The sequence below is a fragment of the Perognathus longimembris genome, chromosome 10, assembly GCF_023159225.1.
Source record: "Perognathus longimembris pacificus isolate PPM17 chromosome 10, ASM2315922v1, whole genome shotgun sequence".
NCBI classification, from domain to species: domain Eukaryota; kingdom Metazoa; phylum Chordata; class Mammalia; order Rodentia; family Heteromyidae; genus Perognathus; species Perognathus longimembris.
Genome location: NC_063170.1, coordinates 68,877,346 through 68,893,294, shown reverse-complemented (window position 1 = coordinate 68,893,294; position 15,949 = coordinate 68,877,346). Strand labels below are relative to the sequence as shown.

At 66.2% G+C, this 15,949-nt stretch overlaps 2 protein-coding genes across 4 annotated transcripts in view; one reads left to right on the top strand and one right to left on the bottom strand.

The window, feature by feature from the left end:
- Nucleotides 1–4,807, top strand: part of Vgll4 (vestigial like family member 4) — a 66,046-nt gene extending 61,239 nt beyond the window's left edge. Inside the window, 5 exon segments of the mRNA XM_048356282.1 lie at nt 3,762–3,943; nt 3,946–3,986; nt 4,142–4,171; nt 4,173–4,261; nt 4,460–4,807. Coding sequence (XP_048212239.1) covers nt 3,762–3,943; nt 3,946–3,986; nt 4,142–4,171; nt 4,173–4,261; nt 4,460–4,736 — 619 coding nt within the window. The 3' untranslated portion in view covers nt 4,737–4,807.
- A 2,084-nt stretch (nt 4,808–6,891) lies between these two features.
- Atg7 (autophagy related 7) overlaps nt 6,892–15,949 on the bottom strand; it is a 157,348-nt gene continuing 148,290 nt past the window's right edge. For all 3 annotated transcript variants that reach the window (XM_048356280.1, XM_048356279.1, XM_048356281.1), the window contains exon 19: nt 6,892–6,956. In XM_048356280.1, the coding sequence (XP_048212237.1) occupies nt 6,924–6,956 (33 nt within the window). In that variant the 3' untranslated portion in view covers nt 6,892–6,923. The remainder of the gene's footprint in view (nt 6,957–15,949) is intronic.

Genomic DNA, 15,949 nt, shown 5'->3' with positions numbered 1-15,949 from the left:
AGGAGCGGGGCGGGGCGCGGAGAGGAGCGGGGCGGGGCGGGGCGCGGAAAGGGGGCGGGGCGCGGAGAGGGGCGGGGCGCGGAGAGGAGCGGGGCGGGGCCGGCGAGCGTGGAGAGGGGCGGGGCGGGGCGCGGAGAGGGGGCGGGGCGAGGAGAGGAGAGGGGGCGGGGCGGGGCGGGCGCGGAGAGGAGCGGGGCGGGTGAGCGCGGAGAGGGGCGGGGGCCGGGGCGAGCGTGGAGAGGCCACGGGGCCTTGGCAGGAGCGCGGCTTCCTCCCCGTGCCCAGCCCAGCCCGGGGCGGCCGCCCCGCTTCCATCTGATGTGTGGCAGAGCTCGGGCTCCGTCTGCTCCGCAGGTTAGTGGGTCTCTCTCTCTCACGCTCACACTCACGCTCACACTCGTTTCTCTCCCTTCGTGTGGAGAGTCCCGCGCAGGCTCCCCGCAGCTCAGTTAGAGGCCTCGCCATGGCCGCCGGGTGCCCGGCTGGCCACGGCCGCTCTGCCCATCTCGGATCCGCGCTCTGCGTCCGCCTGCCCGGCCGGCACCGCCGGGGGGACCCACGCGGGGAGGGAGGGCGCGCGCTCCCCCGCCTCCCTCCCTCCCTCCCTCCCTCCCTCCCTCCCTCCCCCTGCCCTGCCTCAGAGAGGCGCTGAGAAGGCTGCGTTCACCCCAGAATCCCAGCACTGTGGGAAGCCAGCCTGGGCCACGGAGGGAGGGCGGGAGGGAGGGAGGGAGGGAAGGAAAAAGACGTAACGGGCCTTCAGGGAAACCGAGTCAAAGCTGAGCAAAGGCAGCAGGGGACTCTGGAAGCGAGTCTGACAGTGGAACCCTCTTCCTTCTTCTAAGCTAGCCAAGCCACTGAGTGCATCGAGAAAATGGGCTTTTCTAACCTTTGAAACCCCTCACGGGTGGAAACATTGTTTGGCTCAGTTTCTCCGACATAATTGGGCCTTGGCTCTGTTAGGAGCTGGGTTGTTTTCCTTCAGAATCCACGTGCCCCTGTACTCTGCTACCCCCTCCCCCCATATTTGCAGGTGAGATGGGTTAGGTGGGCTCCGGAGGGTGGGGCTGGTGGGGCCGGGAAGAAAGCCAGCCGCGCCCCAGGCCCCCCAGCCTGCCCCAGACCCCATTCCCAGGCCCCAGCCCCGCTAGCGCCCTGGTCCCAGGCCTCCAGTGCAAGCACCTGTGCGGGTCTGCTGTTGAGGCCCCTCTGTTGATTATTAATCGCGGGGCGCACTCACCCACAGATCCCGTCTAGCGGCGGGGGGAGGGGGGGCGGTTCATCCGCTGTCACAAACTTTCAGACTTGTTTCCACGCCGGGGAGCGTGCGCTGCTCACGCCTCGGCCCGCATGTGCTCTGCGTGTGCTCTGCGTGTGCCCCGTCTTGCACGCGCCTCGGTCTAGTCAGGCCCTCGCCCCCCCCCCCCGCGGCTGTCACCGCCGAGCAGACTGAGCACGCGGGCGCCGGGCGCCGCCATGGCCGTCCTCCTCCTTTCTGAAAGGCAGACGATTTGTCAGACTGGGGGGTTGTCACCGAGCCCCGCCTTTGAGAGAGAAGCCTTCTAGAAAGCCCCGGACGACCTGCGCCCAGCACGCGTTCGCTTTGTCCTTTGTACTTCCAGGACCCGGGGTGCGGCTCCGAGCTGGGGTTCCAGCTAGCACAGGCCCGGTGCTGCGTGGGTTCAAGTCCCCGTATTGCAGAGCGGGGGAGGGGGAGAGCGCGCGAGTGCGCCTTTTCCTTACCCACCTTTCCCTGCGTGCCTGCGGCTCTCCAGGCGTGGGGCGTGGGCGTGTGGGGGGTTTCACACGCGGCTCACATGGGTCGCCACGTCTGTTCTTCGTCTCTGATGGCCGGTCGGTAAGCTCCAGGAGGAGTCGGATTCTGCCTCGACCGAGCCATTTCCCCACGGCTTCCCGGGCTCGGGAGACGCGGCAGCACCCACGTCCCCCCCCCCCCCCCCCACGTGGATGCGGTTGCTGTGGACTGGCTGGTGGGGGGGGGGCTGAGAAACGCCCCCCTCCCCACTGGTTTCCACCGCGCGCTTGCGTCTCTCCTGTTGGTTTAGGGCACTCGCGGGTGGGCCGCGAGCTGGGCTGATGGACGGAGCCCCACGGCTGGGCGGACGCGGCCCGGGGCGCAGGCGCGTGGTTTGCGGAAGCCGCAGGCGGGGTGGGGGTGGGGGCGGCGTGGAGCGGGGCGCCTGGTGCAGAATCTGCAGGCGGGGCAGAGCTCCCACCCCGCCCGGAGCCCGGAGGACGCCCGGCCGCGATGGGGGCAGCGGGCAGAGCGTGGGGGGGGAGGGCCGGCTGCCCGCCAGGCCCGCGTGGCATTCCTTCCGTGGCGCGGCAGCTCTGTGCCCCCCTAACCCCCGGCACGAGTGGGGAGGTCCTGGGCGACGGGTGGGGGAGGGCGGGGCTCCCCCTCCGCGCCCCACGCCTTGGGCGGCGCCTAGGGCGGAGGCGGGGACGCGGCTTCCCGTCAGGGCGCAGGGGGACACCAGGGTCGCCATGCAGGCCGTGGCCCCCGCGGGGGCGGGCAGCCCCACGTGGCCTGTGGCCTTGCGAGTCTCGGGGGCCACACTCCCCACCCGCGCCCACATTCCTCGCCGCCACGCACACCCGTGGTGGTCCCGGGAGCGAGGAGCCCGAGCTGTGGGCGGTCCCCGCGTGGCTGGCCGCAGGTCCACCCTGTAGCGCCCCCCCTTCTCCTGTGGGGGCCCCCACCCCCTAGGCCAGTCCCGCCCCTCCGGCCCCTGGGGTCAGGTCACTTCCTGCAACTTTGTTCTGATTCGAGTGTTTTTAAATCTTAAATCTCAGATTGTGACTTCAGAGCGCACGTGCACGTTTGCACGGCTTTGGGGGTGCGGCTCAGGGCGTCAGTCCCGCTCCCCGAGGAAGATGAGTTAGGCCTGGCCCCGGGGGTTTGTGCGTGTCCTCGGGGGCCGCGAGGGCTCGGCCTCACCGCTCCCCTCCCCCCTCGGCCGTGGCATCGGGAGGGCCCACCGTCACGCAGGCCTGTCCCCGGGGCCCCCGGCTGAGGCGGGGTCGTGGCTCAGTTCTGGAAGGTAGGGGGCTGGCTCGCCCAGGCTCCAGGCACCCGCGTTCTGCTCCCTGTGCTTCGAGGGCGTGCGGGAGCAAGTGTGGCCCCCACCCTCGGGCCTGGAGGTGACCACCGGCCACCGCGTCCCGTGCTGGGACCCTGTCCACCCTGGGGACACGGGCGCTCAGAGACGCAGGCGCGTGAGCCTGTGGAGAGGCAGCTCTGACACGGACCCACGCGGGACGGGGGCTGGGATTGTAGTGTCACGGGGGTGTCACCGTTGGGGGAGGGGCGTGGGCGAGGACGCCGGTGTACCGTGCCTTACACACCCACGGGCCTCTCCGCAGCCGCTGCCCGGAGGCGGGCGTGGCTGCCACTCCCGGTCTGACCGCGGGTCTGCATTTCCTGCCGGTCTCGGGTCGCTGTCGCCGGGCGGAGGCCGCTCCCCCGGGACACGCGGGCCGCCCGGCCAGGCCCGGGTGACCTCGGAGCGCAGGCCCTGCCCCTGCGTGGCCGCTTCCCCGAGGGGGCACCAGGGCCCGTGGGCTGCGTGGCCTGAGGTCCGCGGGGCGTCTGCCGAGGGCGACCGGGCAGCTCCGCGGGGGAGCCCGGACACCCCCATCCCGCCATCGTGGCAGGTCCGGGCGGGCTCGCGCGGCGCTGCGGGAGAAGCCGGGGGAGGGCGCGGCCGCAGCCCCGCTGAGCGCCCGCTGGGTTTCAGGAGCAAGACGGCGGTGAACGGAGACTGCCGCCGGGGCGGCCGCGAGCGCAGCCGCAGCCCCCTGGAGCGCGCCGGGGCCCCCGCCTGCCCCGCCGGCCTGCACGCCGGCCACCTGTACGCCGCCCTGCCCGGCCTCGCCGAGCAGCCGCTCGCCCTCACCAAGAGCGGCGGCGACGCCCGGCCTCCGGCCTCTCGCCCGGCCTGACGCCCGCCGAGCGGCAGCAGGTACGCGCGCCCGCACCCGGCGGCGGGGGGGGGGGGGGGCGGAGGAGGTGGGGGGGCGGAGGAGGTGCGGGTGGGAGTGGGGGGTGCGTGTGTGTGGAGGGGATGGGGGGCGCGCCGCCCTCCCCTCCTCCCAGCTCCCCGCCCCCCTCCCGCAGAACCGGCCCTCGGTGATCACCTGCGCGTCCCGCCGGCGCCCGCAACTGCAACCTCTCCCACTGCCCGATCGCGCACAGCGGCTGCGCCACGGCGGGAACCGCCAGCTACCGGAGGCCGCCAGCGGTGAGTGCCCCGCCCGCGCCCCCCGCCGCCCCGCCGCCTAACACCCACCACCCCTCCAAGGGCCCGGCGCCCCGCACACCCGTGTCCAGTGCCACGCGGGCCGGCGCCTCGCCCGTGCGGCGGGGGACAGCGCCGGGTCTCGGCCCCGGGACCCCGCTGACCCCGGCCCTGGTCCCCCCCTCTCCCGCCCCCAGCAGCCCGCTGCCAGCTGCGACCCCCCGTTGTGGAGGAGCACTTCCGCCGGAGCCTGGGCAAGAACTACAAGGAGCCCGAGCCAGCGCCCAACTCCGTGTCCATCACGGGCTCCGTGGACGACCACTTCGCCAAAGCCCTGGGCGACACGTGGCTGCAGATCAAGGCGGCCAAGGACGGCGCGTCCGGCAGCCCCGAGCCGGCCTCGCGCCGCGGCCCGCCGCCCAGCCCCTCGGCCCACGTGCTCGGCACGGCCCCTCCCCGTCCGTGGTGTCCTGAGGGCGGCGCCCCCCTCCGGCGACGCGGGGAGCTGCATGGTTTGCCCGAGATTCGAACAGTCCGTGCTTCAAACACAAAAACAAACAAAAAAAGGTGGGGGCCGGGAGGGCGGGCGGGGGGGGGGGGGCGGGTTCTGTTCTGTTCTGTTGTTCGTACTTGCTTGGTGTTTCGCCGCGCGGGGCCCCCGGCCTCCGGGCGCGGCGGCGGGAAGGCGCTCGGCGGGCGGCGATCTCATGCCGCGGCCTCGCTTCCTGCCCTCGGTTACCAAAGAGCCCCGGGCGCAGGCCGGCCGCGGCGCCCGCCGCTCCTCCCGCTCGCTTCTCCAGACCGGGCGCGGCCCGGCTTCCAGCGCGTGTCCCATCCAGCCGGTGTGTGCGTGCGTACGTGTGCGTGTGTATACTTGAAGAGCAACTGTCGTGTCTGATTTGCACTAGTGGAGGGACAGGGGCTGCTGGCCGGGCAGCCGTCCGCGAGACTCGTCCTCCGAGGGCAAACTGCTGAGAATCCCCGGGGCTCCACACCGCCCCGGGCCGGCCCGCCGCGCGTGCGTGCGTGCGCGTGCGTGAGGGGCGTCCACGGGCGGCCGCGCGCGCGCGCAGCTTGCGGGGATCGCCGTCGATTTCAGGGGCTGGCAGCCGGGCCCAGACCAGCGCCGAGGCGGCCGGAGGACGCGGGACTGCTGCCGAGGCCGCCCGCGGGGGGAGCGCCCCGCGCCGCCACGCCCCCTGCGCGGCCACGCCCCCTGCGCGGCCACGCCCCGTCCCGCTACGCGCTGCTGGCACAGTCGTGTGCGGGACGCTCGCTCTGCTCGCGGGGCGCTGCTGCGCGGACGTCGCCCCGTCCACCGCCGCGGGGTCCCGCACCCGGGGCCCGGGCGCATCGCGGACGCCGGGACGGCGGCTCGCCGGCGGGGCGCGGACGCACCTCGTCCTCCGGGCCCGAGTTCACATTCCTGACTACACAGTTCTGACTGCACTCACTCACCTTGCTGTGTCGATAGCTACTAACCAGGACACGGAGTCGAGCGGGACCGACGTGGCCCCCCCCCCCCACGGAGCGGTGCGGACCCGGGGGGAGGCTGGGGAGCCGGCACTGGCTGCCCAGGCCTTCAGAACGCAGAGGGGCCCCGCCCGGCCCGCACCCCCCCCCCCCTCGGGCTTCCAAGCGCTGGCATTCGGGCCCCTATATTTTCTGTAGGAAAAGAAACCTGTCGAGAACCCTTTTTTATATAGGTGACTTTAAGACCATCGTTACGCTGTGCGTAAAGAATGTACAGAGAAATTTGTAGGTATTTTTTGAAGAACAATTAATTTGTTAATGATATGTAGCTATTTAATTTTTCCCTTTCCTATCATAATCATTCTTTTTTTTTGTTGTTTGTTGTTGCTTGGGGGGGGAAAAAAAAGTTGATCTTTTTTTGTGTGTGTGTAGCCGTCTGTAAACGTGCGGGAGCACAGTGACCGCGAGGACGCGGCCCCCCCGCGTGGACAGCCGCCCGTCTGTGATCTGCAGGCCACGCGATGGTGCGCCCGGCCCCGCGGGGGGGGGGGGGGAGTGCGCTGGCCTATCTGGGATAGGCCGCCCCCTCGAGGGGCCGGGGACGGGGGGTGGGGTGGGGAGGGGGCAGCGGACCCCCAGCGCGGCCCTGCGGGCGGGCAGCCCCCGCGTCCCCCCGCGTGCGAGTCTGTAAATGTGTACTATACCATGCTCTGTGGCCTGTTTTTCCTGGAAGAAGAAGAAAAAAAAAGGTTTGGCAGCCATCTTTTTTTTTTTTTTTTTTGTACTTAAAAGTAGCCTTAAGAACAATAATAAAGTGCTCTTAAACCACAGCCCGTGGCTCTCGGGTCCTGAGTGGCGGGGGCGGGGGGGGGGGCGGGTCACGCTCGTCGCGGGGTCGTCCGCGGTCTCCCCGCAGCCGTGCTGGGGCCGGGCAGGGCGGCGGACCGGGGCGCCGTCGGGACGCCCCCCTGCCGGGCTGGAAGGGTCGCGGGCGCCTGGCCACTCGCTGCGCGTGGAGTAACGGTCATTGTCGAACCCCAGCCCTGCAGGGGCGCGGCGGGGGCGCGGCGGGGCCCGGGCTCAGGGAGGCTGCAGGCTCACGTCACCGGTCCCGGGCGCGGCTCGCTCCACCGACGGGCAGCCAGGGCGGGGTCGACCCTGCGCGGAGGGGGGGGGGGGGCGGCTGCCTCACACCGTCTCGTCGTCGCTCATGTCCCAGATCTGTGTGGAGAAGGAGGGACAGCCCAGTCAGCACGCAGCCCGCGGACGGGGACCCTGAGAAGGAGCCAGACCCCAGGGCGGATGACGGGGGGGGGGGGGGGCGCCTCCCCTCCCCCGCAGGGTGGGCCTGCCCAGGAAGGCCCAGCCCGGCCAGGCGGGGTGTCCACCACCCGCCCCGCCTGCTGCTGCCCGTCGTCATGGCCCAGCCTGCGCCCCAGTAGGGGCAGAGCGGCCCAGGACGCCTTCCCCGCCGGAAGTGAAGGCGGGAGTGCAGGGGGCCCCGGCTCTCTCCCGCTCCCCTGGGAAGGTGGCCCCGTCCCCACAGAAGGTCGCTGGGCCGACCGGAAGGCCATCCCTGAGGCTCTGCGCCCGGGCCCGCCTGGGTGGGTGGGGAGGTCGGGCCCGGGCGCACAGGGCCGCCCGCTGGGCTGGGAGAGCAGGGTGTGGAGGCCGCCGGAGGGAGCGGGACCCGCCCGCGCACCCTTCCATCTCCACGCAGGCCCCGGCCAGTGGGCACCAAGGCGGGCGTCGAGGCCGCACCGGGCAGGCCGGGCATCTCCTCGGGCTCGTCGTGGGCCCCGCTCTTGCAGCCAATCAGCGGATCCCCACGGCGGCAGCCCCGCCCCAGGCCGTGGGTGGGGCCCGCAGGGGCCCCGCCCTCTTGGCCAGAGGCTGGGCCCAAACCCCCAGCAAACCCCACCGCAGAGGTGGGCAGGCGCGGGGTCGCAGGGAGGGCGGGGCCCGGGGCCCTGCAGCCTCGAAAGGATCCGCCGAGGCGCGCCTGACCAGACGCACCCGAGCAGACACCCCCGGAGCGGCTTCTGGCCCACACTGCCGGGGGCCGCCCCACGCTGAGGTCCCTCCATCAACACCGCAATTACCCCGTGTGTGTCCTAAGAGCGCTCATTTGGTAAGCGTAAACACTTTAGGCAGCACACGCTTGGTGAGCGCGTGGGAGGAGGTACCCGGAGCTCCGGGCCACCCCCCCCACCCCCTGCACCGGGAGGGGCCGGGCCCGGCCTGAGGAGGCCCCAGGACACTGGCTTGGGCCCCCCCAAACAGTGCAGAATCTGGGGGGAAAAAATGAAGGCCTCTTAGGGGCACAGCAGCCCCTCACTGACCCTGAGGGGTCTCCATTTCCTCCCGAGGCACTCGTGGGGTTCAGAGATTCCTCCCCCAGGACCTCCCGCACCGGCCCTGGTGCTTATACCCCGGGGGTCCTAACAGCACTATCGCAGTGTGCCCTCAGGGAAGGAGAGGAAGATGCCGGGGACAGACCCCCCTGGAGGGCAGGTAGGGCTCCGGGCTTACAGTGACCCCCGCCCCCCGTGCTGGGGGGGGGGTCTCTGACCCCGCCGCTCCTGCCCAGGCCCCAGGCAGCACCGCCATGCCGGCCCTGAAGCCTGGAACTCCGGCTCCCTCCGTGTGTCCGCCCGTCCGTCCTCTGAGCCTTGCCCTGCTGACTCTCCAAGCTTTCCACCCACAGCCGGCCCTGACCAGCAGCAGCCAGGGCAGCTTCTGCCTCCCCGTCCTCAGGCTTGGGGACCCCCTGCCGGCCCCCCTCTCCTCGAGCGTCCTTCCTTGACTTGGCCCTGGATCGGCCTCCTCCTCTCCCCCAGCTCTGCGCATGCTCCGGTCCTCCCCCCGCGCTTCCTTGCCCTTCTTGGGCATCCTGCCCCAGCCCAGAGCCCACCCCAGCGCTTGCTGAACGCTCCCTAGTGGAGGGAGGAAGTGTGGACATGGGAGTCGCAGAGGGGGCGCTTGGCGTCCTCGGCCCGGCAGGACGGTGGGGAGGGCAGCTGCGGCAGCGCTCAGCGGCGCGGGCCCCATGGCTGGTGGCCCCTGGCCGGGGGCTGGTGTGGCCTTCGGCTTGGCCGCAGGTCAGCTGTGGCACACGGAGCCTCAGGAGGGAAGGGACGGCCACACCGGCGCCCTGCCGAGCAACTGGCCGGCGGCAAACGGCGCCCATCCCAGTCTCCGCTGCCCAAGCAGCTGGGGTGGCAGGCACGAGCCTCTGGTGCCAACCCTGCACCTTCCTTCCAATGGCTGCTGGGCTGGGAGTGTGGCCTAGGGGTAGAGCGCTTGCCTAGCATGCATGAAGCCCTGGGTTCGATTCCTCAGCACCACATACACAGAAAAAGCCAGAAGTGGCGCTGTGGCTCAGGTGGCAGAGTGCTAGCCTTGAGCGGGAAGAAGCCAGGGACAGCGCTCAGGCCCCGAGTCCAAGGCCCAGGACTGGAAAAGAAGAAAGAGAAGAAAATGAAAGGAGGAGCCAAGGCGGTGTGTGTCTTGTGGCGACACCGAGGCCGCGGCCCCCGTGGCCCCGTGGCCGTCAGCGCGCAGGCCCTGGTGCTGGGGCGGCTCCCACAGCCCCCCACAGCCCCCCAGGCTCGCGCCATCTTCCTGCCTCAGCGTCCTCAGAGGCCGGGGTTATGGGCATAGGCACACGGCTCACGGGCTCACGGGCACACAGCACACGGGCTCACGGGCACATGGCTCACGGCTGACAGGCACACGGCTCACGGGCTCACGGCTCACGGGCACACGGCACACGGGCTCACGGCTGACAGGCACATGGCTCACGGGCTCACGGCTGACGGCTCACGGGCACACAGCACACGGGCTCACGGGCTCACGGGCACATGGCTCACGGGCTCACGGGCACACAGCACACGGGCTCACGGGCACACGGGCACACGGGCTCACGGGCACATGGCTCACGGGCACACGGCTCACGGCTCACGGGCTCACGGCTCACGGGCACACGGCACACAGGCTCACAGGCTCACAGGCACACGGCTCACGGCTCACGGGCACACGGCACACGGGCTCACGGCTGACAGGCACACGGCTCACGGCTGACAGGCACACGGCTCACGGGCTCACGGCTCACGGGCACACGGCACACAGGCTCACAGGCACACGGCTGACGGCTCACGGGCTCACGGGCACACGGCTGACGGGCACACAGGCTCACAGGCACACGTGTGGCTGGCGGCGTGCCCCGCCCGGGCTGCGTGCACGCCCGGCAGTCCCTCTGCCCCGCCGTCCGGCTCCCCCGGTGGCCGCATGGCCAGGCGCGCCCCTCTGCCGCACGGAACTGGCGTTGCCCTGCTGCGGACGGCGGGCGTCGGGGCCTCGCTTTTCCTGGGCTCTGTGGGAATTTTAAAGGAAGGGGCGGAAGCAGCCCCCCCACCGCGCAGGGAGGGAGGGCCCCGCAGGATCCCACGCGCCCTGGACAGCGAGCCTTGAGAGCCCTGCGCTCGAGGGCCGCAGCACAGGCGGGGCGCCGCTTCCTGAGGCTGCCCCCCCACAGATCGCTGCCACGCTCCCCTCGGAGGGGCCTGCGCCCCAGGTCGCCGCACTGCCCTTCCTGCTGCCGCACTGCCCTTCCAGCTGCTGCACTGCCTCCCCAGCCGCCGCACTGCCCCCCCCCCCGCTGTACTGCCTCCCCGCGCCGCATTGCCACCCCCTGCACTGCCTCCTCCACCACTGCACTGCCTCCCCGCGCCGCACTGCCCCCCCCGTACTGCCTCCCCCCCGCCGCACTGCCTCCCCCCGCCGCACTGCCCCCCGTACTGCCTCCCCCCCCCCCCGCCGCACTGCCTCCCCCCCCCGCCGCCGCACTGCCTCCCCGGCTGCCAGCCTGGGAAGCTGGCAGGGAGGCTCCTGCGCGGCACAGGCTCCTGGCCCGGGGCTGACAAGGGACCTCAGGGAGCTGCCAGGATCGCAGGCCACTGCGCGAGCCCCGGGTGCGCCTGCTGGGGGGGGGGCAAGGCACCACGCGGGAACAAGCGGGCCCCGCCTCCAGGACCAGCACACTGCGGGGGGCAGCGGGGAGAAAGGGTGGACGGCGGGGGGACAGCTTTCCCCTCTGAAGTCTCTCGTCTAAGGGGAGGAAACAGGTTTCCCACGACAGCCAGCTCCACGGACAGGCACGGGGTGGGGGTGGGGGCCGAGCGGGGGGGGGGGGGGGGAGGGGGGCAGAGGCTGGGCTCGGCGGATGCGCTGCGCCCGTGCCCGGGGAATGGGGTGTTCCAGGAGAAACGCCGCCCTGACGTCAAGGGGCGCCCCAAGCGGGGCATCCAGGAAGAAGGCTGCGGGACCGCCACGGACCTGCCGGTGAAGGAGCGGCCGGCGGAGGCAGGAGGGAGGGACGAGCCGGGGCGTGCGGGAGGGCGGTGGGCGGTGGGCGGCTCCGGGGCGAGGCAGGGCTCCCCTGGGCCCCAGTAGGGTGAGCTCCGAGCCTTTACACAGGCTTCACTTGAAAGTGTGCACCGTTTCAGGAGTGAGCAGAGGAAGGGTAGTTCTTCCCCTCGTAGTGTTCGGCCTGCCTGCGGCGTCTTCGCTGCCTTCTTCTCTCCGCTGGGTTGATGGACGGCAGGCCCGGAGCTCGCAGGGCCGTGTTTTGGTGAGGAACAAAGCGCAACTGTGGCTTCAAGAAATAACATCTTTAAAACCATCAGGCCTGCGTGTTCCTTCTCCAGCGCGGGCTCAACGACGGCCTCCGGTCAGCCGCGGAGAGGCCTCTGCTTTCATGTGTGTCTGGGCGTCCGGCTGTGCGGAACGGGGGCTTCCTGTCACCCAGCCCACCCCGGGAGGGGGGCACACGAAGCCCGTGTTCTGAGCAACATCAGACCAGACAGGAGAGGAACGGAAAACAAGCTCACCCAGGGGCTCCTCTTCAGAATCCTCCTGCAAATGTTCTGGATCCTTCTTCCTAAGTGAGCGCAAGCGGGACTGGCAGCCCTCCACTCCGGAGGAGGTTTACGATATAAATAACTACTCGGCTCATTTCCCTTCAGTCTGTTGGCCCGGGTCTTGCTGAGTTTAAACGAACACTCTCGGTGGTGGTGAAAGGCAGCCAGGGATGGGGACGAGGGTCCAACCGCTCTGCCACCCCCAGATAGCTCCTGCCAAGCGGGCCCCCTAGAGGCCAGACGGCTCTCAGAGCTTTGCCCTCCCTCTCAGGCTCTGGCCAGCCGATTCCGGTTCCTCTCCCCTCGGGGCGGCCCTGCAGGTGAGCTGGCACTCCAGCGGGCCCCGGGGACGGCGCTCAGGCCTCCTCCATGGTCAAGGACCCTTCCCCGTGACTGGCCGCCTCAGGCGCGGCTACGAACGCTCTCTGGGCCTGTCCTGACCCGGGGGATGGCGAGATGCTCCCTCCACCGCTCGGGAGAAAGGCCTCTGGTCTTGACTAGTGGCTGGTTCCACCTGCCTCTCTCTCCTAGGACACGGAGCTGGTCCTGCCCCCCCCCCCCCATGCCGCCTCCCCTCCCTATGACTGCATCACACGGAGCTCAGCTCCAATGTATGCTTGGAAACTCCCAAGTCATGCGTAAGCCAATAAACCACGCTCAGTAAGTGCTTGTTTAACGAGCAACTGAAAGAGCAAGCCTCCTCGCACGGAACCTCACTGTGCACGTTTTCTCCTCGCCCTGTGAGACACACACACCCATCCGAGCGCCGGGGGCGGCGGGGCACTGGCTTGCGGCTCCTTGGCCGTGCGGCCCGTTAGTCTCGGGTGGTTCTGGGGAAGGGTGCGGGGCGGTGCTTAGCAGAGTGAACCGGGTCGCTACGTACGCGTTCCCGGCCATGACCACGGTCAGCTCCCCGTGCCGTCAGGACGGTTTCCTGGAGGCCACGCGCTGCTCCCTTGAGCCTGTGGAGGCTGACACGCACGTGAGGCCCTCGGAGGCGGTGAACACGGGGCTGGGTCCACAGGAACCGGTGGGAGCCTCACCGCTGAGGACGGGGCTTGGCCCACCCCTCAGGCCCGTGGACAGGACAACCCGGCCTGGATCTCAACTCCACAACCCACGAGCTGGGGAGCAACTGCAAGGCTTCCCCACGGCCCCGCGGCCTGGAGCCCCGGCCAACCCCCAGGGCTGGGGGGAGGAGGCCCTCACACACCCGAGGAGGAAGGGAGGCCTTGCTTCTCTTCTCTTTGTCTTTGTCAGGGGCCCGTGTGTCACTCTACCACGGAGCTGCACCCTAGCCTTGCAACAGCTAAACCAACAGGAAGAATCACCAAGGAGACCGGTAGAAAGGAAGCTTCTGGAGGGAGCACAAGGCGGGGAAGCAGAGCTCCCGGAAATAGGGCACATTTCACCATGAGGCCAGGCCGGGGCACAGGCGGAGAAGAAACTGGGGTCTTCATTTCTCTTTTCACTAAGCAAACCATTGCTTCTGCACTGAGCATCTGTCTTTCACGAACAACAAAAGGGTCCCAGAGGTTCCTGCTGTGCCACGATGTAGCCCACGAGGGTGGAAATTGGGAAATTCCCCACGGAACAGGGCCCAGCACCGTGCTGGGCGGCAGCAGGCCCGCGCATGCGCAAGGCAGGTGGGGCTTTCTCTGCCAGGACCGGGAGAGTGAGCGTGCCACCGCATGCAGGGCCCGCTCCCGCCGGGAGCCGCTCTGAGACACGTTTGCTTCTCCACGCAGATGGCTGGCTTCGTCAGGTCCGCGGAGGCAGAGATCCTACCACACAGCTGTGCTCGTCACACCGTTCCCACCACCCTCGTGCCACGGGTCCTGGGGCCTCCGCATGAGAGCCATGGGCCCCTGCTTCCAGGAAAGACACCCACCTCAGCCCACCTGGGATTCCCAGTGCACAGGCAGAGGAAGAGGGAGGTTTCCTGGCTTCCCGTAGGGAAAGGGTGGTAAACCTGGGGCGTGGTGAGGGTAGCGGGGCTGTGAAAGGGCTCAGGTGGCACAAGTGACTGACCAGCTTACAGCCACCTGAGGCTCCCTGGATCCACACTCAAACTCCTCCACTCCTCCTGCTCTGTCCCCCCCCCCACCAAGAAAGGTGCCAAGGGGCACTCCTGCCACTCAACCACCATGGCTGGGACTCAGGACAGGACTGCCAGGGGAGACTCACATGGAAAGAAACAGCGGGTCCCTGGTTTTAACGACTTGTGAGGCTGGCCCTGAAAACGGCAAGGTCATCCGCCTCTGAGTATCCAGGAGTCTCCCTCCTGGAAGTGACCGCACGCCAGTCCCTGCAATGGCAGACCAACAAAGCCAGGCACCACATGCCTCTCATCCCCCCCCCCCCCCCCCCGCCCGCCCCCGTTCCATCACAAAAGCAGGCGTCTAACATGATCTCCTGTTGTCTATGAGCATGTCTTTATATTGTAAAATAAGCTCTGCTGGGTGCGCAGCTTGGTGGGGGAACACTTGGGGGGCATGTGCAAGGCCCCGAGGCCGACCCCCCAGCACCATAAAAGACAAAGAGATGGGGGAAAAGATCAGATCAGAGGAATCTGCCATGTTCACTCCATGAATGAGAACATTCTGGCAACTAGAAGTGATTAGTTTCTGAAGAAAGAAAGGTAAGAAGAGAATCAAGGACCATGAAGCAGGGAACAGGAAGAGAGAAAACAACAGAGATGAATCAAACCAACCAACGGTGACATTGTCAAAACAAAATGTACTTGTTACCTGACTTATGCGGCTATACATCAAATTTACAGTCACAATTAAAAAATATACTCAAACAGAAGAACAGCAAGAAGTCCCAAGCAGGGGAAAGGGAAACTGGGCTCCATTACAGATCATAAAGATTCATCTTTGCTTCCATAGTCATCCAAAGATAGCCAGCAGTTCTGGTCTTCATTAAGGATTGTTACAAACACTAGGTGGCTATTTATCCATTATCCTAGCTCTTTTTCTTTTCTTTTCTTTCTTTTTTATTTTTGGCCAGTCCTGTGGCTTGAACTTAGGGCCTGAGCACTGTCCCTGGCTTCTTTTTGCTCAAGGCTAGCACTCTGCTACTTGAGAGACAGTGCCACTTCCAGCCTTTTCTGTTTAGGTGGTACTGAAGGATCGAACCCAGGGCTTCATGCATGCAAGGCAAGCACTCTACCACTAAGCAACATTCCCAGCCCTACCCTAGCTCTTGTAGCTAGGATTCCTCATCACCCTAAATGGAGAAGAGGTCTGCATAGTGCCTTGTGCACTGAAACTGAACGTTAGAATACTGAGCCACACCCCTCCAATCTAGTAACCCACCAATTATCCAATATTAACTAATCTCCAAGAAATCACCAACATGAACACAGCAGCATATCTCCTTCAAAAGCCAACAAGCTCACAATAAATGACTTCAGTTATAATCAATAGAAAGAAATTTCAAACAATGAATTAAAAAAAAAAACAGTGACAAGAAGGAGCCATGAAATGAAGAGAGGAGACATAATCAGTTGGAGGAATTCAAAGATACAAACAACTGAGCTCAAAGAAAATTCAAGGAAACAGCTGAATAAAAATTTTAAAAATGCAAAATATTTAAGTAAAAATCTTGAAAAAATTGAATTCTTACAGCAAAAAGCTGAATAGTCACATAAAAATTCAGTTAAATGCCTACTAAATATCAGAATAGACAAGTTGAAAATACAATATTAGAGACTGAAGATAAACCAAAGGAATCAAACCAATTGAGGACATAGAAAAATCTAACACCATGAATGGAATGTGCAAGACTTCTAAGACAGCCTCAAAATAATCCAAATTTATGAATTGTGGGTACAGAAAAGGAGAAGAAATACAAAGAGACAGCATAGATAACATTCACTAAAATAATGAGAAAAAAATCTCCCTAGTCCTGACAAAGGATAATCAAGGTGGAGGAGGCTCACGGAACACTGTTATACAGGCATGATCAGAGAAGAAATACTCCTAGGCATATTATAGTTACAACACTCAACAACAACAAAAAAAATTGAAAGCTGCAAAGGAGAAGTGGCAGTCTGATTAGAATAATAGCAGACTTCCCAACATAAACTCTAAATGCAAGGGAGGAACGGAAGGACATAAATCCAACAAGCCCTGAAAGATAATAATTGCCACATTGGTGTATCCAGCAAAGATATCCTTTATAATTGAGGGAGAAATGAAAAGCTCTCATGATAAGCAGAAGCTAAAGAAATTCATGCCCATAAAACCAGCACTGCAGAAGACGTTTGAAACTCTACAAAAACAGGGA